Here is a 24,978-nt window from a genome sequence, read left to right on the forward strand (position 1 = left end):
ATATGTATGATACCACACTACATACCCCCAACTCCTCCCTACTAACCCTCACCTATTATATGTATGATATCACACTACATACCTCCAACTCCTCCCTACTACCCCTCACCTATTATATGTATGATATCACACTACATACCTCCAACTCCTCCCTACTACCCCTCACCTATTATATGTATGATACCACACTACATACCCCCAACTCCTCCCTACTACCCCTCACCTATTATATGTATGATACCACACTACATACCCCCAACTCCTCCCTACTGCCCCTCACCTATTATATGTATGATACCACACACTACATACCCCCAACTCCTCCCTACTGCCCTTCACCTATTATATGTATGATACCACACTACATACCCCCAACTCCTCCCTACTACCCCATACCTATTATATTTATGATACCACACTACATACCTCGAACTCCTCCCTACTACCCCTCACCTATTATATTTATGATACCACACTACATACCTCGAACTCCTCCCTACTACCCCTCACCTATTATATTTATGATACCACACTACATACCCCCAACTCCTCCCTACTACCCCTCACCTATTATATTTATGATACCACACTACATACCTCGAACTCCTCCCTACTACCCCTCACCTATTATATGTATGATACCACACTACATACCTCCTACTCCGCCCTACTACCCCATACCTATTATATGTATGATACCACACACTACATACCCCCAACTCCTCCCTACTACCCCTCACCTATTATATGTATGATACCACACTACATACCCCCAACTCCTCCCTACTACCCCTCACCTATATGTATGCTACCACACTACATACCCCCAACTTCTCCCTACTGCCCCTCACCTATTATATGTATGATACCACACTACATACCCCCAACTCCTCCATACTGCCCCTCACCTATTATATGTATGATACCACACACTACATACCCCCAACACATCCCTACTACCCCTCACCTATTATATGTATGATACCACACTACATACCCCCAACTCCTCCCTACTGCCCCTCACCTATTATATGTATGATACCACACTACATACCTCCAACTCCTCCCTACTACCCCTCACCTATTATATGTATGATACCACACACTACATACCCCCAACTCATCCCTACTACCCCTCACCTATTATATGTATGATACCACACTACATACCCCCAACTCCTCCCTACTGCCCCTCACCTATTATATGTATGATACCACACTACATACCTCCAACTCCTCCCTACTACCCCTCACCTATTATATGTATGATACCACACTACATACCCCCAACTCCTCCCTACTACCCCTCACCTATTATATGTATGATACCACACTACATACCCCCAACTCCTCCCTACTGCCCCTCACCTATTATATGTATGATACCACACTACATACCCCCAACTCCTCCATACTGACCCCTCACCTATTATATGTATGATACCACACTACATACCCCCAACTCCTCCCTACTGCCCCTCACCTATTATATGTATGATACCACACTACATACCCCCAACTCCTCCATACTGACCCCTCACCTATTATATGTATGATACCACACACTACATACCCCCAACTCCTCCCTACTGCCCCTCACCTATTATATGTATGATACCACACTACATACCCCCAACTCCTCCCTACTGCCCCTCACCTATTATATGTATGATACCACACTACATACCCCCAACTCCTCCCTACTGCCCCTCACCTATTATATGTATGATACCACACTACATACCCCCAACTCCTCCATACTGCCCCTCACCTATTATATGTATGATACCACACTACATACCCCCAACTCCTCCCTACTGCCCCTCACCTATTATATGTATGATACCACACTACATACCCCCAACTCCTCCCTACTACCCCTCACCTATTATATGTATGATACCACACTACATACCCCCAACTCCTCCCTACTGCCCCTCACCTATTATATGTATGATACCACACTACATACCCCCAACTCCTCCATACTGCCCCTCACCTATTATATGTATGATACCACACTACATACCCCCAACTCCTCCCTACTGCCCCTCACCTATTATATGTATGATACCACACTACATACCCCCAACTCCTCCCTACTGCCCCTCACCTATTATATGTATGCTACCACACTACATACACCCAACTCCTCCCTACTACCCCTCACCTATTATATGTATGATACCACACTACATACCTCCAACTCCTCCCTACTGCCCCTCACCTATTATATGTATGATACCACACTACATACCCCCAACTCCTCCCTACTACCCCTCACCTATTATATGTATGATACCACACTACACACCTCCAACTCCTCCCTACTGCCCCTCACCTATTATATGTATGATACCACACTACATACCCCCAACTCCTCCCTACTACCCCTCACCTATTATATGTATGATACCACACTACATACCTCCAACTCCTCCCTACTGCCCCATACCTATTATATGTATGATACCACACTACATACCTCCAACTCCTCCCTACTGCCCCTCACCTATTATATGTATGATACCACACTACATACCTCCAACTCCTCCCTACTGCCCCTCACCTATTATATGTATGATACCACACTATATACCTCCAACTCCTCCCTACTGCCCCTCACCTATTATATGTATGATACCACACTACATACCCCCAACTCCTCCCTACTGCCCCTCACCTATTATATGTATGATACCACACTACATACCCCCAACTCCTCCCTATTACCCCTCACCTATTATATGTATGATACCACACTACACACCCCCAACTCCTCCCTACTGCCCATCACCTATTATATGTATGATACCACACTACATACCCCCAACTCCTCCCTACTGCCCCTCACCTATTATATGTATGATACCACACTACATACCTCCTACTCCTCCCTACTACCCCTCACCTATTATATTTATGATACAACACTACATACCCCCAACTCCTCCCTACTACCCCTCACCTATATGTATGCTACCACACTACATACCCCCAACTCCTCCCTACTACCCCTCACCTATTATATGTATGATACCACACTACACACCTCCAACTCCTCCCTACTGCCCCTCACCTATTATATGTATGATACCACACTACATACCCCCAACTCCTCCCTACTACCCCTCACCTATTATATGTATGATACCACACTACATACCTCCAACTCCTCCCTACTGCCCCATACCTATTATATGTATGATACCACACTACATACCTCCAACTCCTCCCTACTGCCCCTCACCTATTATATGTATGATACCACACTACATACCTCCAACTCCTCCCTACTGCCCCTCACCTATTATATGTATGATACCACACTATATACCTCCAACTCCTCCCTACTGCCCCTCACCTATTATATGTATGATACCACACTACATACCCCCAACTCCTCCCTACTGCCCCTCACCTATTATATGTATGATACCACACTACATACCCCCAACTCCTCCCTATTACCCCTCACCTATTATATGTATGATACCACACTACACACCCCCAACTCCTCCCTACTGCCCATCACCTATTATATGTATGATACCACACTACATACCCCCAACTCCTCCCTACTGCCCCTCACCTATTATATGTATGATACCACACTACATACCTCCTACTCCTCCCTACTACCCCTCACCTATTATATTTATGATACCACACTACATACCCCAACTCCTCCCTACTACCCCTCACCTATATGTATGCTACCACACTACATACCCCCAACTCCTCCCTACTACCCCTCACCTATTATATGTATGATACCACACTACATACCCCCAACTCCTCCCTACTACCCCTCACCTATATGTATGCTACCACACTACATACCCCCAACTCCTCCCTACTGCCCCTCCCCTATTATATGTATGATACCACACTACATACCCCCAACTCCTCCATACTTACCCCTCACCTATTATATGTATGATACCAAACTACATACCCCCAACTCCTTCCTACTGCCCCTCACCTATTATATGTATGATACCACACTACATACCCCCAACTCCTCCCTACTGTCCCTCACCTATTATATGTATGATACCACACTACATACCCCCAACTCCTCCCTACTACCCCTCACCTATTATATGTATGATACCACACTACACACCCCCAACTCCTCCCTACTACCCCTCACCTATTATATGTATGATACCACACTACATACCCCCAACTCCTCCCTACTACCCCTCACCTATTATATGTATGATACCACACTACATACCTCCAACTCCTCCCTACTACCCCTCACCTATTATATGTATGATACCACACTACACACCCCCAACTCCTCCCTACTACCCCTCACCTATTACATGTATGATACCACACACTACATACCCCCAACTCCTCCCTACTACCCCTCACCTATTATATGTATGATACCACACTACACACACCCAACTCCTCCCTACTACCCCTCACCTATTATATGTATGATACCACACTACATACCCCCAACTCCTCCCTACTGCCCCTCACCTATTATATGTATGATACCACACTACATACCCCCAACTCCTCCCTAATGCCCCTCACCTATTATATGTATGATACCAAACTACATACCCCCAACTCCTCCCTACTGCCCCTCACCTATTATATGTATGATACCACACACTACATACCCCCAACTCCTCCCTACTGCCCCTCACCTATTATATGTATGATACCACACTACATACCCCCAACTCCTCCCTACTACCCCTCACCTATTATATGTATGATACCACACTACATACCCCCAACTCCTCCCTACTGCCCCTCACCTATTATATGTATGATACCACACTACATACCCCCAACTCCTCCCTACTGCCCCTCACCTATTATATGTATGATACCACACTACATACCCCCAACTCCTCCCTACTACCCCTCACCTATTATATGTATGATACCACACACTACATACCCCCAACTCCTCCCTACTGCCCCTCACCTATTATATGTATGATACCACAATACATACCCCCAACTCCTCCCTACTACCCCTCACCTATTATATGTATGATACCACACTACATACCCCCAACTCCTCCCTACTGCCCCTCACCTATTATATGTATGATACCACACTACATACCCCCAACTCCTCCCTACTACCCCTCACCTATTATATGTATGATACCACACTACATACCCCCAACTCCTCCCTACTGCCCCTCACCTATTATATGTATGATACCACACTACATACCCCCAACTCCTCCCTACTGCCCCTCACCTATTATATGTATGATACCACACACTACATACCCCCAACTCCTCCCTACTGCCCCTCACCTATTATATGTATGATACCACACTACATACCCCCAACTCCTCCCTACTACCCCTCACCTATTATATGTATGATACCACACTACATACCCCCAACTCCTCCCTACTGCCCCTCACCTATTATATGTATGATACCACACTACATACCCACAACTCCTCCCTACTGCCCCTCACCTATTATATGTATGATACCACACTACATACCCACAACTCCTCCCTACTACCCCTCACCTATTATATGTATGATACCACACTACATACCCCCAACTCCTCCCTACTGCCCCTCACCTATTATATGTATGATACCACACACTACATACCCCTAACTCCTCCCCACTACCCCTCACCTATTATATGTATGATACCACACTACATACCCCCAACTCCTCCCTACTGCCCCTCACCTATTATATGTATGATACCACACTACATACCCCCAACTCCTCCCTACTACCCCTCACCTATTATATGTATGATACCACACTACATACCTCCCAACTCCTCCCTACTGCCCCTCACCTATTATATGTATGATACCACACTACATACCCCCAACTCCTCCCTACTACCCCTCACCTATTATATGTATGATACCACACTACATACCCCCAACTCCTCCCTACTGCCCCTCACCTTTATGTATGATACCACACTACATACCCCCAACTCCTCCCTACTACCCCTCACCTATTATATGTATGATACCACACTACATACCCCCAACTCCTCCCTACTGCCCCATACCTATTATATGTATGATACCACACTACATACCCCCAACTCCTCCCTACTGCCCCTCACCTATTATATGTATGATACCACACTACATACCCCCAACTCCTCCCTACTACCCCTCACCTATTATATGTATGATACCACACTACATACACCCAACTCCTCCCTACTACCCCTCACCTATTATATGTATGCTACCACACTACATACCCCCAACTCCTCCCTACTACCCCTCACCTATTATATGTATGATACCACACTACATACCCCCAACTCCTCCCTACTGCCCCTCACCTATTATATGTATGATACCACACTACATACCCCCAACTCCTCCCTACTGCCCCTCACCTATTATATGTATGATACCACACTACATACCCCCAACTCCTCCCTACTACCCCTCACCTATTATATGTATGATACCACACTACATACCCCCAATTCCTCCCTACTGCCCCATACCTATTATATGTATGATACCACACACTACATACCCCCAACTCCTCCCTACTACCCCTCACCTATTATATGTATGATACCACACACTACATACCCCCAACTCCTCCCTACTACCCCTCACCTATTATATGTATGATACCACACTACACACCCCCAACTCCTCCCTACTACCCCTCACCTATTATATGTATGATACCACACTACATACCCCCAACTCCTCCCTACTACCCCTCACATATTATATGTATGATACCACACTACATACCCCCAACTCCTCCCTACTACCCCTCACCTATTATATGTATGATACCACACACTACATACCCCCAACTCCTCCCTACTGCCCCTCACCTATTATATGTATGATACCACACTACATACCCCCAACTCCTCCCTACTGCCCCTCACCTATTATATGTATGATACCACACTACATACCTCCTACTCCTCCCTACTACCCCTCACCTATTATATTTATGATACCACACTACATACCCCCAACTCCTCCCTACTACCCCTCACCTATATGTATGCTACCACACTACATACCCCCAACTCCTCCCTACTACCCCTCACCTATTATATGTATGATACCACACTACATACCCCCAACTCCTCCCTACTACCCCTCACCTATATGTATGCTACCACACTACATACCCCCAACTCCTCCCTACTGCCCCTCACCTATTATATGTATGATACCACACTACATACCCCCAACTCCTCCATACTTACCCCTCACCTATTATATGTATGATACCAAACTACATACCCCCAACTCCTTCCTACTGCCCCTCACCTATTATATGTATGATACCACACTACATACCCCCAACTCCTCCCTACTGTCCCTCACCTATTATATGTATGATACCACACTACATACCCCCAACTCCTCCCTACTACCCCTCACCTATTATATGTATGATACCACACTACACACCCCCAACTCCTCCCTACTACCCCTCACCTATTATATGTATGATACCACACTACATACCCCCAACTCCTCCCTACTACCCCTCACCTATTATATGTATGATACCACACACTACATACCCCCAACTCCTCCCTACTACCCCTCACCTATTATATGTATGATACCACACTACATACCTCCTACTCCTCCCTACTACCCCTCACCTATTATATGTATGCTACCACACTACATACCCCCAACTCCTCCCTACTACCCCTCACCTATTATATTTATGATACCACACTACATACCCCCAACTCCTCCCTACTACCCCTCACCTATTATATGTATGATACCACACTACATACCCCCAACTCCTCCCTACTGCCCCTCACCTATTATATTTATGATACCACACTACACACCCCCAACTCCTCCCTACTACCCCTCACCTATATGTATGATACCACACTACATACCCCCAACTCCTCCCTACTGCCCCTCACCTATTATATGTATGATACCACACTACATACCCCCAACTCCTCCCTACTGCCCCTCACCTATTATATGTATGATACCACACTACATACCCCCAACTCCTCCCTACTGCCCCTCACCTATTATATGTATGATACCACACTACATACCCCCAACTCCTCCCTACTGCCCCTCACCTATTATATGTATGATACCACACTACATACCCCCAACTCCTCCCTACTGCCCCTCACCTATTATATGTATGCTACCGCACTACATACCCCCAACTCCTCCCTACTGCCCCTCACCTATTATATGTATGATACCACACTACATACCCCCAACTCCTCCCTACTGCCCCTCACCTATTATATGTATGATACCACACTACATACCCCCAACTCCTCCCTACTGCCCCTCACCTATTATATGTATGCTACCACACTACATACACCCAACTCCTCCCTACTGCCCCTCACCTATTATATGTATGATACCACACTACATACCCCCAACTCCTCCCTACTGCCCCTCACCTATTATATGTATGATACCACACTACATACCTCCAACTCCTCCCTACTGCCCCTCACCTATTATATGTATGATACCACACTACATACCTCCAACTCCTCCCTACTGCCCCTCACCTATTATATGTATGATACCACACTACATACCCCCAACTCCTCCCTACTGCCCCTCACCTATTATATGTATGATACCACACTACATACCCCCAACTCCTCCCTACTACCCCTCACCTATTATATGTATGATACCACACTACACACCCCCAACTCCTCCCCACTACCCCTCACCTATTATATGTATGATACCACACTACATACCTCCAACTCCTCCCCACTGCCCCTCACCTATTATATGTATGATACCACACTACATACCTCCAACTCCTCCCTACTGCCCCTCACCTATTATATATATGATACCACACTACATACCCCCAACTCCTCCCTACTGCCCCTCACCTATTATATGTATGATACCACACTACATACCCCCAACTCCTCCCTACTGCCCCATACCTATTATATGTATGATACCACACTACATACCCCCAACTCCTCCCTACTGCCCCTCACCTATTATATGTATGATACCACACTACATACCCCCAACTCCTCCCTACTGCCCCTCACCTATTATATGTATGATACCACACTACATACCTCCAACTCCTCCCTACTACCCCTCACCTATTATATGTATGATACCACACTACATACCTCCTACTCCTCCCTACTGCCCCTCACCTATTATATGTATGATACCACACTACATACCTCCAACTCCTCCCTACTACCCCTCACCTATTATATGTATGATACCACACTACACACCCCCAACTCCTCCCTACTACCCCTCACCTATTACATGTATGATACCACACACTACATACCCCCAACTCCTCCCTACTACCCCTCACCTATTATATGTATGATACCACACTACACACCCCCAACTCCTCCCTACTACCCCTCACCTATTATATGTATGATACCACACTACGTACCCCCAACTCCTCCCTACTGCCCCTCACCTATTATATGTATGATACCACACTACATACCCCCAACTCCTCCCTAATGCCCCTCACCTATTATATGTATGATACCACACTACATACCCCCAACTCCTCCCTACTGCCCCTCACCTATTATATGTATGATACCACACTACATACCCCCAACTCCTCCCTACTACCCCTCACCTATTATATGTATGATACCACACACTACATACCCCCAACTCCTCCCTACTGCCCCTCACCTATTATATGTATGATACCACACTACATACCCCCAACTCTTCCCTACTACCCCTCACCAATTATATGTATGATACCACACTACATACCCCCAACTCCTCCCTACTGCCCCTCACCTATTATATGTATGATACCACACTACATACCCCCAACTCCTCCCTACTACCCCTCACCTATTATATGTATGATACCACACTACATACCCCCAACTCCTCCCTACTGCCCCTCACCTATTATATGTATGATACCACACTACATACCCCCAACTCCTCCCTACTGCCCCTCACCTATTATATGTATGATACCACACACTACATACCCCCAACTCCTCCCTACTGCCCCTCACCTATTATATGTATGATACCACACTACATACCCCCAACTCCTCCCTACTACCCCTCACCTATTATATGTATGATACCACACTACATACCCCCAACTCCTCCCTACTGCCCCTCACCTATTATATGTATGATACCACACTACATACCCACAACTCCTCCCTACTGCCCCTCACCTATTATATGTATGATACCACACTACATACCCACAACTCCTCCCTACTACCCCTCACCTATTATATGTATGATACCACACTACATACCCCCAACTCCTCCCTACTGCCCCTCACCTATTATATGTATGATACCACACACTACATACCCCCAACTCCTCCCTACTGCCCCTCACCTATTATATGTATGATACCACACTACATACCCCCAGATATCCGCTATATAATTAACCTGAGTCGATGCAGAAATTGAACGTATTTGGGTCATGAAACAATGGATGAAAGATGTGTTCACTACACGGCAGCTATAGAATAATCTATTCCCAGTAACACAAGCCCCAGGGTTACCCCAGGACTGACAATTTATTAAACCTTTGTAGTAATAGCGAAATACACACTCTATTATACAGGTGTTACTATACTATACACCTATAAAATACACTCTGCAATCAGCCAATCAGAAGTGGCTAGCTAGCGCCGTTGAACACCATAACCACGCCTCCATGTTGGCCTGCAGGTGCCGCCATTACTACAGTACGCAAACCATGGACCACGCCGTCCCCGTCTCCCATCACGTACTCTGTGTTCAGCTGTCGCACTCGGCTGAAGGTGGTGAATCCGCCATTCCTGAAGCCTTCCTCATATCTCCCCATTTTGATGGCATGCAGCCACTCGCCCACCGAGGAGAAGGAGGAATAGTGGGGGGTGCGCTGGTCGAGCAGAGGATGCGATGATCTGCGGGGAGAGAATAAGAGGGAGATTCGGGGAATATGGTAATTAGGAAGCTGTCTGTGTACATGATACAATGGGCCCATTATCTCGTTATCCTAAGCCCAGCCCTTAACTTGTAACTTCCTCTGCTGCAAGCTAACCTTGAACTGTGACCCAGTGAATGACCTGCAGAACATTCCTCCATTCTAGTCTCTGCAGACCAATAGCCGCTTCCTCTTTGCCACTTAACCCTTTCCCTGTCTCACCCCTGCAGCATTTCTGGCAATTAACCCCCTCGCCTCCATCCTCACTCGTACCCTGGCTGCTCCCGGGCGGTAATTTTCAGGCTGGCGGGGTTGCGGATAAGTTTGTCCAGGGCGCTGACGATTTCTGTGAAGCGCGGCCGGGACGCTCGGTCTCGCTGCCAGCAGTCCAGCATCAGTTGGTGTAGCGCCGAGGGACAGTCCGGCGGTGCCGGCAGACGGTAATCCTGCTCTATGGCGTTTATCACCTGAGTGGAGAGAGAGGGAATACCGGATTAGCGTTTCGGTCACCAGCGGACCGTCCAGGTAACAAGAGGGGCTGGAAGCGAACTCACGTCTTGATTGGACATGTCCCAGTATGGCCGTTCTCCGAAGGACATGACCTCCCACATGACGATGCCGTAGCCCCACACGTCGCTGGCTGAGGTAAACTTTCGGAAGGCGATGGCCTCGGGGGCTGTCCAGCGAATCGGGATTTTACCACCCTGAGGAGAAAAAAAAAATAGGGGATGAAGTGTGGCGTTTGTCAGGACATAGACACTGACCGTTCTCCTCAGCGAATGTCCTACTCGCTCCCCACATTTATTTTACTCTTCTCCTCAATCTCCATTTCTCACTTTCCGTCTCACTGACGTGACTACAACCCCAGGTGATTCCCCTCTGTCCTCACGCAGAGAGATCGTCTTCCAGCCCTGGGGCTAATGCTCAGTTTCCGTGTAATCCATCATCCTCTCATCCCCCCCCCCCTCCTCCCTCGTCCTCAGGCTTCTCCTCACCAAACAAGATGTGTACGTAGGGTCGGTGGAGCCCTCCTGCAGGAACCGCGACAGGCCGAAGTCGGACACTTTGCAGACCAGGTTACTGTTCACTAAAATGTTGCGCGCAGCCAGGTCCCGGTGAACGTAATTCATCTCCGCCAGGTAGCGCATCCCGGAAGCGATTCCTCGCAGCATGCCCACCAGCTGGATGGGTGTGAACTGCCCGTCGTTTTGCTGCCAGCACAAAGAAAAGCAGATTTACATTTATTGCAGGAAGCTATGGGCAGGAAGTGTGTTTGTGTATATGGGGACATATATACAGTCTGTACCATAATACTTACTGCCCCAGATACAGGGGGCATTTACTTCTGTATAGTACTGGTCCTGGGCTCAGGAACATCTATAATGTATATCACTGCTCTATGACTATAGACCTTTCCCTGCATCAGTACATTCCCCATCATACCCCGCATCACCCGCCCTCCTCATACACAACCTTCTTCCATCACAGCCTCTGTCACACCAATCCCGTGCCATCACAGCACCTTCTGTAGGACCCCATGCCCTCACAGTACCTCCATCATACCACCCTCCGTCATTCCCGCTTCCATCATACCACCCTCTGTCATACCCGCTTCCATCATACCACCCTCCCTCATACCCGCTTCCATCATACCACCCTCCCTCATACCCGCTCCCATCATGCCACCCTCCCTCATACCCGCTTCCATCATACCACCCTCCCTCATACCCGCTTCCATCATACCACCCTCCCTCATTCCCGCTTCCATCATACCACCCTCCGTCATACCCGCTTCCATCATACCACCCTCCCTCATACCCGCTTCCATCATACCACCCTCCCTCATACCCGCTTCCATCATGCCACCCTCCCTCATACCCGCTTCCATCATGCCACCCTCCCTCATACCCGCTTCCATCATGCCACCCTCCCTCATACCCGCTTCCATCATGCCACCCTCCCTCAGACCAGCTTCCATCATACCACCCTCCCTCATACCCGCTTCCATCATACCACCCTCCCTCAGACCCGCTTCCCTCATGCCACCCTCCCTCAGACACGCTTCCATCATGCCACCCTCCCTCATACCCGCTTCCATCATGCCACCCTCCCTCATACCCGCTTCCATCATGCCACCCTCCCTCATACCCGCTTCCATCATGCCACCCTCCCTCAGACCAGCTTCCATCATGCCACCCTCCCTCAGACCAGCTTCCATCATACCACCCTCCCTCATACCCGCTTCCATCATACCACCCTCCCTCATACCCGCTTCCATCATACCACCCTCCCTCAGACCCGCTTCCATCATAACACCCTCCCTCAGACCCGCTTCCCCTCATGCCACCCTCCCTCAGACACGCTTCCATCATGCCACCCTCCCTCATACCCGCTTCCATCATGCCACCCTCCCTCATACCCGCTTCCATCATACCCCCCTCCCTCAGACCCGCTTCCATCATGCCACCCTCCCCCAGACCCGCTTCCATCATACCACCCTCCCTCAGACCCGCTTCCATCATACCACCCTCCCTCAGACCCGCTTCCATCATGCCACCCTCCCTCAGACCCGCTTCCATCATGCCACCCTCCCTCAGACCCGCTTCCATCATGCCACCCTCCCTCAGACCCTTCTTTATCATACGCTCTGCACTGAACCATCCTCCAGTAATTTCATTATAAGTCACATTCCCCCCCCTGACATGTGGCAGCCAATCCGATGCTGCGTCTCCAGCTGAAGAGGAAGCGATGGCCGTAAGAACAAGAGAGACTCACTCTGAGGAAGGAATCCAGGGCCCCGTTCTCCATGTACTCGGTGATGATCATCACGGGGCAGTTGTTTGTAATGACTCCCTCCAGGTGGATGATGTTGGGATGCTGGAACTGCCCCATGATACTGGCCTCGCTCAGGAACTCCCTCCGCAGGCGCTCCGTGTAACCGCCCTTCAGAGTTTTGATGGCCACATAGTTTTCTTTCTTCCCTGGAACCTTCAGGCGCCCCCGACATACTTCCCCAAATTCACCTGCCGGGGAGATAGACCATTATGTATATAAAATCCCCCACCGCGGTGACGCATATTACCGGCCATGTGGTATGGTCAAATATCCCCCCTTCCCCTGTGGTCACTAGGTCTCCTCCACCTTCCCCACGTTTGGTCCTCACCAGCTCCTATGACCTCTTCAATTTTCACATAGGACACGTCTATCTCCTTGGCGAACTCTCTCACGGCCTCATTGGGGTCTTCGTAGGTAAACGGATCGATGTATAACTTGGTGTCTAGAACAGGACGACATAATGAATAGTCGCACAGCGGGACAACTGGCAAGAACTGTGCAGAAAACAGATGGATCGTTACTGCGCGGAAGCTCTTACCAGGACCCGTGACATTAATATCGGTCACTGTGTGTCGGAGCTGGCACATTCTGGAAAGTACAGACATCGTCGTATTGAACTGTGGCACGAGCGCCAAATTGTGTTAAAAAAAAAAACAAACCAAAAAACAGAATTGGGGGTTTCCGTCGGTGGTATTGGGGCTGCTCAAATTTATTATCTCAAGGAAAGGAAATAAATGACTCAAACCCAGCGCTATACATAAGGGTCCTGCATGGTTTATGTGATTATCACGTTACTTACCACCCCCCTACGTTGTCACATAGAAGACAGTGGGGCTCCTACTGTATATTATTACGATATTATACATTTGCAGGAACTTCAGCGACTACATAGAAGATATACAAGAGCATATGCACTAACCGAGGCGTAATACACAAACTAACATCATCAGTAAAAACATATTACAGGACAGCCCATAGATCGCAGGCTTCATCAAATACAACATGGGTGACTAATACACAAAACGTATCGTATTCCGTCTTATAGAGAATGACGCACAGGACACAGTTCCCAGCCCGATATAAAAGCACTGTATTATAGCGCTCTGGGGGCTGACAATATCCGTATATTGGGAATATACACTCACTGTGTCCGATGAGGTACTGCCCAGGTTTGTCGCAGTATTCCGGCTCCTTGTTACCCCCGTGCTTCCTGTAAGGACAGATAAACAGGGGTCTTAGAGAATGGGGGTCTGCAGAACGGTCACCACACAGATACTGGGGCACAATGGCGCCACAAGTCACAGACACAAACTAAGCGGGAAGTACCGTAAGGTGCAGGCTGGTTGGCGGCAGACACACGCCACATACAATCACATCCTATTCCTGCCCATGCTTGTAACCATTTACTTCATTTACAACATGCGCCTTTAGTATAAGGCATCAAGAAAGTACAAAGGAAGCAGCTCCCCATCTTGCAAAAACGAGTTCGTTCTCGCGGTCTCGGACACACAGCCTCTCAGGGGACGTGTACACCGAACTATGGCGGTGTGTGGGAGCTGGTGAACTCGGCTTTGAGCAGGAAGGGGAACTGGGTTTAGACCAAGGAGATCATCAAACTGGATGCAGAGCCGTCTCACCTAACGCAAACCACAGCGACGATGATAACTGCGAGCACCAGCACCGCGCCGACACCAGCCGTCCCAGCGATTAACTCCACCTGCGGCTGAGCCTTCTCTGGGTCTGGGACAAGAGATGCCGGTGTAAGTATACAGTAAGGATAGAAATATCAGATGTGCCCAGCTGACCCCTCACTTACCCACTGGTAGCGTCTGGAATAGGGTGTCACTGCTGAACGCCCCATATCCGGCCTCGGTCCTGGCTCGCACCTGAACCACATACACAACCCCAGCGCGGAGTTCCCTCAGCTCAGCCTGGCTGCCCGGGGTCTTCAGGAACATGATCAGGGGCTTTTCTTTATCCTGTTGAGAGTGAAGAATTAGTGATCCTCCATTTTGCCCCCTTGTACAAGGAGGAGGAGACCCCGCAAACACCACCCCCCGCTGACGTGACCTCTCACCTTCTCGTAGTATTTGACTTCATAATCCAGAATATTCCCCCTGTTTGGAGATCGCTGTGGGAGGGGCAGGTTCCATCGCAGAGATAAGGAGGACTCGGAGGCGGCAATCTGCTGGATACCGGTTACCGGGAGAGGTACTGCACAGGGGGAGGAAGAAACCATATTAATCTACTGGTTCCGTGAGGTGTCCAAATACCGTCAGGAGCGTCAGTGGCCGACTCACAGTCACGGTCGGTAGTAACGTTATACTCCTCGCCTGCTGCCGGTACACCGCTGAGCTCAGACACGCCATTTAGGGCCAGGACTCGAAAAGTGTAGGTAACACGGGGGCGGAGGCCCGACACCCGGATTTTGCTCTCCGTCAGCTTCTGAGGTCGGGGGAAGAAGGAGAGATGGGTACAGGGGATACAGCCCACACCCCCTGAGCACTCTGTACACTGCAACTCATAGAACAAGTCCTTCCGCCCGCCAGAGTCAAGGGGTTCGCTCCATTCCAGGTCCACGGTGGATCCGTTCACGTTGGCGACGATACTGCGGGGGGCAGACGGAATAGCTAGAGGACAGAAAGACGGTATTGAAAAAAAAAACAAACAAAAAAAAACTAATTTTACAAATATATACAGTGCCCCAACTCCACATGCATTAACACATTATCCTTTATATAAAGCAGATCGGTGTATTAATATGGCGCTAAAAAAGAAAGGTGCATTGTATAATCCCTATTCCCAGAGACGCCTGAACATTGTGTCACAGTAATACTGAGCGAGCATTGGGATGTTTGTCACTTAGCCACAGGGAGGCGCCGTTTCACTGTAGCAAGTAATCAACATGGCAGATCCCACCACTTACTAATCATTTTGTGTGCTGGTTTCTCTAAAGCAGTAACTCAGACGACTTACCTGCGCAGGGCTCAGTTACTGGGTCGCCAGGGGCCCTGTAAAATCCCAGTTTACAGGTGCACGCTGTGGTCCCACCGGTTCCAGACTGGCTGTTGTATGGGCAGAGTTGGCATGGCATCTCCCCAACGCCAGGCTTAAAATATCCTGGGAGGCAAGCTACGGAAACAAAAAGAAACGTATTAGAGTGTAAGCTCTGGGGGTAATTAAAAAAAAAAAAATCTTCTCTGTAATCACTCTGGCATCTGAGGGGTTAAATTAGTATTTCCTGGGTAAAGGCGGAAAATGAGCAGAAGTTTGAGGATAGAGGCAACTGAGGGGGTTATAGGGACCCTGGACGAAATGCAGGCAGGGGTATTGGTTCCCTGTCTGATGGTACAGTATGAGGGGGATAGATGAGCGATGGTCTGTCTGATGGTACAGTATGAGGGGGATAGATGAGCGATGGTCTGTATTATGGTACAGTATGAGGGGGATAGATGAGCGATGGTCGGTCTGATGGTACAGTATGAGGGGGATAGATGAGCGATGGTCTGTCTGATGGTACAGTATGAGGGGGATAGATGAGCAGTGGTCTGTCTGATGTACAGCATGAGGGGGATAGATGGGCGATGGTCTGTCTGATGGTACAGCATGAGGGGGATAGATGAGCAGTGGTCTGTCTGATGGTACAGCATGAGGGGGATAGATGGGCGATGGTCTGTCTGATGGTACAGTATGAGGGGGATAGATGGGCGATGGTCTGTCTGATGGTACAGTATGAGGGGGATAGATGAGCGATGGTCTGTCTGATGGTACAGCATGAGGGGGATAGATGAGCGATGGTCTGTCTGATGGTACAGTATGAGGGGGATAGATGAGCGATGGTCTGTCTGATGGTACAGCATGAGGGGGATAGATGAGTGATGGTCTGTCTGATGGTACAGTATGAGGGGGATAGATGGGCGATGGTCTGTCTGATACAGTATGAGGGGGATAGATGGGCGATGGTCTGTCTGATGGTACAGTATGAGGGGGATAGATGAGCAGTGGTCTGTCTGATGGTACAGCATGAGGAGGATAGATGAGCGATGGTCTGTCTGACGGTACAGTATGAGGGGGATAGATGAGCGATGGTCTGTCTGATGGTACAGTATGAGGGGGATAGATGAGCGATGGTCTGTCTGATGGTACAGTATGAGGGGGATAGATGAGCGATGGTCTGTCTGATGGTACAGTATGAGGGGGATAGATGAGCGATGGTCTGTCTGATGGTACAGTATGAGGGGGATAGATGAGCGATGGTCTGTCTGATGGTACAGTATGAGGATATATGAGCGATGGTCTGTCTGATGGTACAGTATGAGGGGGATAGATGGGCGATGGTCTGTCTGATGGTACAGTATGAGGGGGATAGATGAGCGATGGTCTGTCTGATGGTACAGTATGAGGGGGATAGATGAGCGATGGTCTGTCTGATGGTACAGTATGAGGGGGATAGATGAGCGATGGTCTGTCTGATGGTACAGTATGAGGATAGATGAGCGATGGTCTGTCTGATGGTACAGCATGAGGGGGATAGATGAGCGATGGTCTGTCTGATGGTACAGTATGAGGGGGATAGATGAGCGATGGTCTGTCTGATGGTACAGTATGAGGGGGATAGATGGGCGATGGTCTGTCTGATGGTAGAGTATGAGGGGGATAGATGAACGATGGTCTGTCTGATGGTACAGTATGAGGGGGATAGATGAGCGATGGTCTGTCTGATGGTACAGCATGAGGGGGATAGATGAGCGATGGTCTGTCTGATGGTACAGTATGAGGAGGATAGATGAGCGATGGTCTGTCTGATGGTACAGTATGAGGATATATGAGCGATGGTCTGTCTGATGGTAAAGCATGAGGGGGATAGATGGGCGATGGTCTGTCTGATGGTACAGCATGAGGGGGATAGATGAGCGATGGTCTGTCTAATGGTACAGCATGAGGGGGATAGATGAGCGATGGTCTGTCTGATGGTACAGTATGAGGGGGATAGATGAGCGATGGTCTGTCTGATTTGTGTCCCATTATAAAACTGCACATATAATTATATATACTATTTACAGGTTGAGTCTCCCATACCCAAAATGCTTGGGACCAGGGGTATTGTGGATATCGGAATATTCCAGATTGTGGACTAAGGAGCTCATTCAGACCCTCTCGCTAAGATGCATACTCTCGCTGCTGCCGATGTTATGCAATGTGCGCGTACCTTAGCGAAAGTTTACAAAGCGTTCGCTCGCTGCGCATAGACAGCCCAGCAGAGTGAGTGACAGGGGAAGCCGTCTGTAGGTGGTAACAGGGGCTGGCCATTGCAAACGGGGGAGTGAGGTGCAAACGCAGGCGTGCCTGAGCATCTCAGCGGCGTGTTAGAGGTGTGTATAATTATAGGACAGCGTCATAGTACACGTCACCGGGCTGGTTATTACACTTTAGTGCTCGCAGTGCTTACGGCAGGGTATGGTCAAGCTCAAGCGCTGCGATAGCATCCGATGTTACCCGATGTACCGATGGTTGCATACACTTTCTGGGCATGACGTGCACAAGTGGGCGTCTTAAGACAGGCTGGTGGGTGTCTGCCTACACTATATGATCGCTCTATAAGAAATACTGGGTGTGCTAATGCATTGCTGTGCGACAGCACTGCCTACGCAATTTACATACACATCGTGCGAGCGGCTCTGAATCAGGCCCTATGTGTGACACCATATGAGATATCTTGGGAATGGGACCCAGATCTAAACACAGAATGCATTTATGTGCTATAAACACCTTATACACACAGCCTGCAGGTCATTTTATACAATATTTGTAATAATTTTGTGCCTTAAACATAGTTTGTGTACATTGTACCATCAAAAAGCAAAAGGTGTCGCTATCTCAGTCATGCGAAGAAAAAAAAATCTGTATTTCGCAACATTTGGATATGGGAGACTCAACGTATGTATGTATGTATGTATATGCGCGTGTGTGCGTGCGTGTGTATATATATATACACGACGCTCATCTGCGATTGCCTGGCGGAGCGATGCCATCCTATCAAGCCCCATTTTTTATGCTCCTCTGCACCCGCTGCCTGGCACTGGATACTTTGCGGTGCGTCCTCCAGTATACCCAAGTCCTTCCCCGTCTCACCGCCCACACATTTGTAATCCAGGTCTGGTATAAGTAGAATAGTTACACAAATAATGACAGGAGCTGGAAGATGAAGGGTGAAGTGTGTGGTGGTCTCTGGTGGTAAAAGGATTCCTCCTGTATTGGCAGGAGAGGGGTTAATGAGCGGCAGACCTCTGGAGATAGTAGGAGAGGGGTTAATGAGCCGTAGTCTTTGGAAATGGCAGGAGAGGGGTTAATGGGTAGCGAGTGCTGGTAGGAGAGGGGTTATTGACTGGTGGTCTCTGGAGATGGCAGGAGAGGGGGTAATGACTGGTATCTAGAGATGGCAGGAGAGGGGTAATGAGTCTTTCTGTGATGGCAGGAGAGGGATTAATGAGTCTTCCTCTACTGGCAGGAGAGGGGTTAATGAGCGTCGGTCTCTGGGGATGATAGGAGAGGGGTTAATGAGCGTCGGTCTCTGGGGATGATAGGAGAGGGGTTAATGAGCGTCGGTCTCTGGGGATGATAGGAGAGGGGTTAATGAGCGTCGGTCTCTGGGGATGATAGGAGAGGGGTTAATGAGCGTCGGTCTCTGGGGATGATAGGAGAGGGGTTAATGAGCGTCGGTCTCTGGGGATGATAGGAGAGGGGTTAATGAGCGGCGGTCTCTGGGGATGATAGGAGAGGGGTTAATGAGCGGCGGTCTCTGGGGATGATAGGAGAGGGGTTAATGAGCGGCGGTCTCTGGGGATGATAGGAGAGGGGTTAATGAGCGGCGGTCTCTGGGGATGATAGGAGAGGGGTTAATGAGCGGCGGTCTCTGGGGATGATAGGAGAGGGGTTAATGAGCGTCGGTCTCTGGGGATGATAGGAGAGGGGTTAATGAGCGGCGGTCTCTGGGGATGATAGGAGAGGGGTTAATGAGCGGCGGTCTCTGGGGATGATAGGAGAGGGGTTAATGAGCGTCGGTCTTTGGGGATGATAGGAGAGGGGTTAATGAGCGGCGGTCTCTGGGGATGATAGGAGAGGGGTTAATGAGCGGCGGTCTCTGGGGATGATAGGAGAGGGGTTAATGAGCGTCGGTCTCTGGGGATGGCAGGAGAGGGGTTAATGAGCGTCGGTCTCTGGGGATGGCAGGAGAGGGGTTAATGAGCGTTGGTCTCTGGGGATGGCTGCTTTACAGTCCTGAGGGGTCATGAATTCAGATCCTGGCCAAAGCATTATCTGTGTGGAGTTTGTATTGTGAGGGTTTCTTTTCACACCGTAAAAGGTTAATTGGCTTCTGAGAAAAAAAAATAACAACCCTAGTGGAACGCCAGCTGTTGTGGGACTACACATGCCAGCATGCCTTGACAATAGTTTTGCTGTTAGGGCATGCTGGGATGTGTAGTTGTACAGGGAATATAGACTGTACTGGGGCAGGGACTGATGAGGGTCTCAGTACAGCGCGGTGGATACCTGAGCGTTATATATGTACCCCCCAGTAATAATGAGCAGTGGTCTCTCTAGTGCTGGCAGTTACACGAGTCTCATTCCCCCTCCTCATACTTCCTGCCCCCTCCTCACACATACCTGACATTCCTGTCTGTGACACCTCTGACAGGGGGCAGCTATACCCCTCCCCCACCACCTCCTTCCTCTCTCTGTGCTGTATGCGGAGCACAGGAGAGACCCTCATAAGGGAAAGGACTTTACCTCCTCACTCCCAACCCCCTATCCCTGCCCCTAAAGCCCACGCGTGCCGTGTGTACTGTACATGGGAGCAGCGTAACGTCAGCGGATCGTGGTACCATCTTCTGCCCTCATATCACCCGCCTCTCACCTGTGCACTTGGTGCGACCCTCCTTCTCCTCCCGTCCTGCTGCGCACACACACTCTCCGGCTGCCGGTTTGGCCCACTCCCCATCCTCCCGACAATACATGGTGGGACGTCTCCCAAGAGAGCCCTCAGCACCCTCCACACAGCTGCCCTCAGCCGACACCACGAGCCCTTCTGACACCGTCTCTGGGAATCTTGCCAGCGATGCCACAACAGCTGGGCATAACCGATAGAAGACACGGACAGCAAGCAGCGCCATGCAGGCCCCCTGATCTTGGAAGGCTAGGTAGAAACCAATGTCCTTCAAAGGACCCAAACGCAGAGTCTTGACGTTGGACCTCATTGAGCCTCCACTCCCACGTCCAGCTGCCCGTCCCAGAGTGTCGGCTGCCACCGTGTCCACCTTGATCCACGGGTTCTCCATCCAAGGGGGGAAGTGGTCGCTGGCCAAGTCGGAGTTGGTTTGGTATAAGTAAAGGTTGAAGGTCTCTTTGCACGAGCGACCAGCTCTGGTCATGGACGCACACTCTATCATGGTAAATGTAATCTCCACATAGGCGTGGCGGGCAGGACCCCGCCTGATGTAATTAGTCCGCAGCCAGTTGTTCTGACCCGACAGGTGAGCGTTGCAGATTTCATAGGTACGGACAGGTGTGTGCTCCTCATCCAGGCCAGAAGTTTCATCCCACTAGACGAAAGAGAGACAAAGTGAGTGCAAGCAGTTATAGCGGGGGAGGCACCATCAGGATCCCCTAAGTTATAGCGGGGGCACTGCCATCAGGATCTCCCAGTTATAGCGGGGGCATTGCCATCGGGATCTCCCAGTTATAGCGGGGGAGGCACCATCAGGATCCCCCAAGTTATAGCGGGGGCACTGCCATCGTGATCTCCCAGTTATAGAGGGAGTATTGCCATCAGGATCTCCCAGTTATAGCGGGGGCACCACCATCGGGATCTACCAGTTATAGCGGGGGCATTGCCATCGGGACCTCCCAGTTATAGCGGGGGAGGCACCATCAGGATCCCCCAAGTTATAGAGGGAGCATTGCCATCAGGATCTCCCAGTTATAGCGGGGGCACTGCCATCGGGATCTCCCAGTTATAGCGGGGGCACTGCCATCGGGATCTCCCAGTTATAGCGGGGGAGGCACCATCAGGATCCCCCAAGTTATAGCGGGGGCATTGCCATCAGGATCTCCTAGTGATAGCGGGGGCACCGCCATCGGGATCTCCCAGTGATAGCGGGGGCACCGCCATCGGGAGCTCCCAGTGATAGCGGGGGCACCGCCATCGGGAGCTCCCAGTGATAGCGGGGGCACCGCCATCGGGAGCTCCCAGTGATAGCGGGGGCACCGCCATCGGGAGCTCCCAGTGATAGCGGGGGCACCGCCATCGGGAGCTCCCAGTGATAGCGGGGGCACCGCCATCGGGAGCTCCCAGTGATAGCGGGGGCACCGCCATCGGGAGCTCCCAGTGATAGCGGGGGCACCGCCATCGGGAGCTCCCAGTGATAGCGGGGGCACCGCCATCGGGAGCTCCCAGTGATAGCGGGGGCACCGCCATCGGGAGCTCCCAGTGATAGCGGGGGCACCGCCATCGGGAGCTCCCAGTTATAGCGGGGGCACCGCCATCGGGACCTCCCAGTTATAGCGGGGGCACCGCCATCGGGACCTCCCAGTTATAGCGGGGGCACCGCCATCGGGACCTCCCAGTTATAGCGGGGGCACCGCCATCGGGACCTCCCAGTTATAGCGGGGGCACCGCCATCAGGATCTCCCAGTTATAGCGGGAGCACCGCCATCAGGATCCCCCAAGTTATAGCGGGGGCACCGCCATCGGGATCTCCCAGTTATAGCGGGGGCACCGCCATCGGGACCTCCCAGTTATAGCGGGGGTACTTTACTATTCCTGCCCTAGAGTTACCTAGAAATAAAAGGGTCAGGGGAGGGGGTGTATGTACATGCAAAAAAGCCAATAATCAGTGACCTCACAAGGGGCGTGCGGGCCGCACCCGGGTGTCTCTTGGTGAAGGGAGACACTAAAGTGCCGACTCCTCCACAGTGACAGGATCCGGGTGCGGCACTCTAGCATGACACGGGCAGCACTCTAAGCCTCGAAAAGTACCAACCACCCAGCTCCTCACTGTCATTTTTCAAACAGAGCTTGTGACATGGCAGTTAGGAGCTGAGTGGCTGGTACTTAATCTCCGTTCACTAGGACCTGACCAGAAAGGACGAGAGGACATAACTACAGAGAATTATCTAAATATGTAATATAATTACTGCTGCCATTAGGCGACATAAGAGTAATATAATTCCTACTGGTGTAATAAACAGAATGGGGAAACATTATATACCTGCCCGTCAACTTTGGGAAATGTCGTCCACCGAAGGTCTGAGGTTTCCAATTTCGTGTTCATAAGTGTAACTGCGGAAACAGAAGCCGGACATCAATGTACCAAGAAATATCCCGAACCATAAAGTACTGTCCATGTCCCATAACACAACATAGAGACGGTGACAGGACCCCGCTCACTACAGATTACACTGTATCACCATCATATACTGCAGCGCTGTACAATAAGGGGACATATAGATTATACCATGATAACAGTACAGGAACATACAGTGATACAGAAGGTGAGAGGTCACTACAGATTACACTATATCACCATCATATACTGCAGTGCTGTACAATAAGGGGACATATAGATTATACCATGATAACAGTACAGGAACATACAGTGATACAGAAGGTGAGAGGTCACTACAGATTACACTATATCACCATCATATACTGCAGCGCTGTACAATAAGGGGACATATAGATTATACCATGATAACAGTACAGGAACATACAGTGATACAGAAGGTGAGAGGTCACTACAGATTACACTATATCACCATCATATACTGCAGCGCTGTACAATAAGGGGACATATAGATTATACCATGATAACAGTACAGGAACATACAGTGATACAGAAGGTGAGAGGTCACTACAGATTACACTATATCACCATCATATACTGCAGTGCTGTACAATAAGGGGACATATAGATTATACCATGATAACAGTACAGGAACATACAGTGATACAGAAGGTGAGAGGTCACTACAGATTACACTATATCACCATCATATACTGCAGCGCTGTACAATAAGGGGACATATAGATTATACCATGATAACAGTACAGGAACATACAGTGATACAGAAGGTGAGAGGTCACTACAGATTACACTATATCACCATCATATACTGCAGC

At 49.6% G+C, this 24,978-nt stretch overlaps 1 protein-coding gene across 3 annotated transcripts in view; it reads right to left on the reverse strand.

The window, feature by feature from the left end:
- EPHB4 (EPH receptor B4) overlaps positions 1–24,978 on the reverse strand; it is a 189,765-nt gene that overhangs the window by 19,741 nt on the left and 145,046 nt on the right. For all 3 annotated transcript variants that reach the window (XM_088458700.1, XM_088458699.1, XM_088458701.1), the window contains 14 exons: positions 24,068–24,138; positions 21,715–22,399; positions 16,776–16,931; positions 16,100–16,429; positions 15,877–16,013; positions 15,616–15,778; positions 15,437–15,539; positions 14,945–15,009; positions 14,128–14,241; positions 13,740–13,987; positions 11,960–12,175; positions 11,519–11,668; positions 11,238–11,431; positions 10,789–10,944 (listed from right to left, as the gene is read on the reverse strand). In XM_088458700.1, coding sequence (XP_088314826.1) covers positions 10,789–10,944; positions 11,238–11,431; positions 11,519–11,668; positions 11,960–12,175; positions 13,740–13,987; positions 14,128–14,241; positions 14,945–15,009; positions 15,437–15,539; positions 15,616–15,778; positions 15,877–16,013; positions 16,100–16,429; positions 16,776–16,931; positions 21,715–22,399; positions 24,068–24,138 — 2,788 coding nt within the window. The remainder of the gene's footprint in view (positions 1–10,788; positions 10,945–11,237; positions 11,432–11,518; positions 11,669–11,959; positions 12,176–13,739; positions 13,988–14,127; positions 14,242–14,944; positions 15,010–15,436; positions 15,540–15,615; positions 15,779–15,876; positions 16,014–16,099; positions 16,430–16,775; positions 16,932–21,714; positions 22,400–24,067; positions 24,139–24,978) is intronic.

Source organism: Taudactylus pleione, unplaced genomic scaffold (genome assembly GCF_031769625.1).
Source record: "Taudactylus pleione unplaced genomic scaffold, aTauple2 ptg000847l, whole genome shotgun sequence".
Taxonomy (NCBI): domain Eukaryota; kingdom Metazoa; phylum Chordata; class Amphibia; order Anura; family Myobatrachidae; genus Taudactylus; species Taudactylus pleione.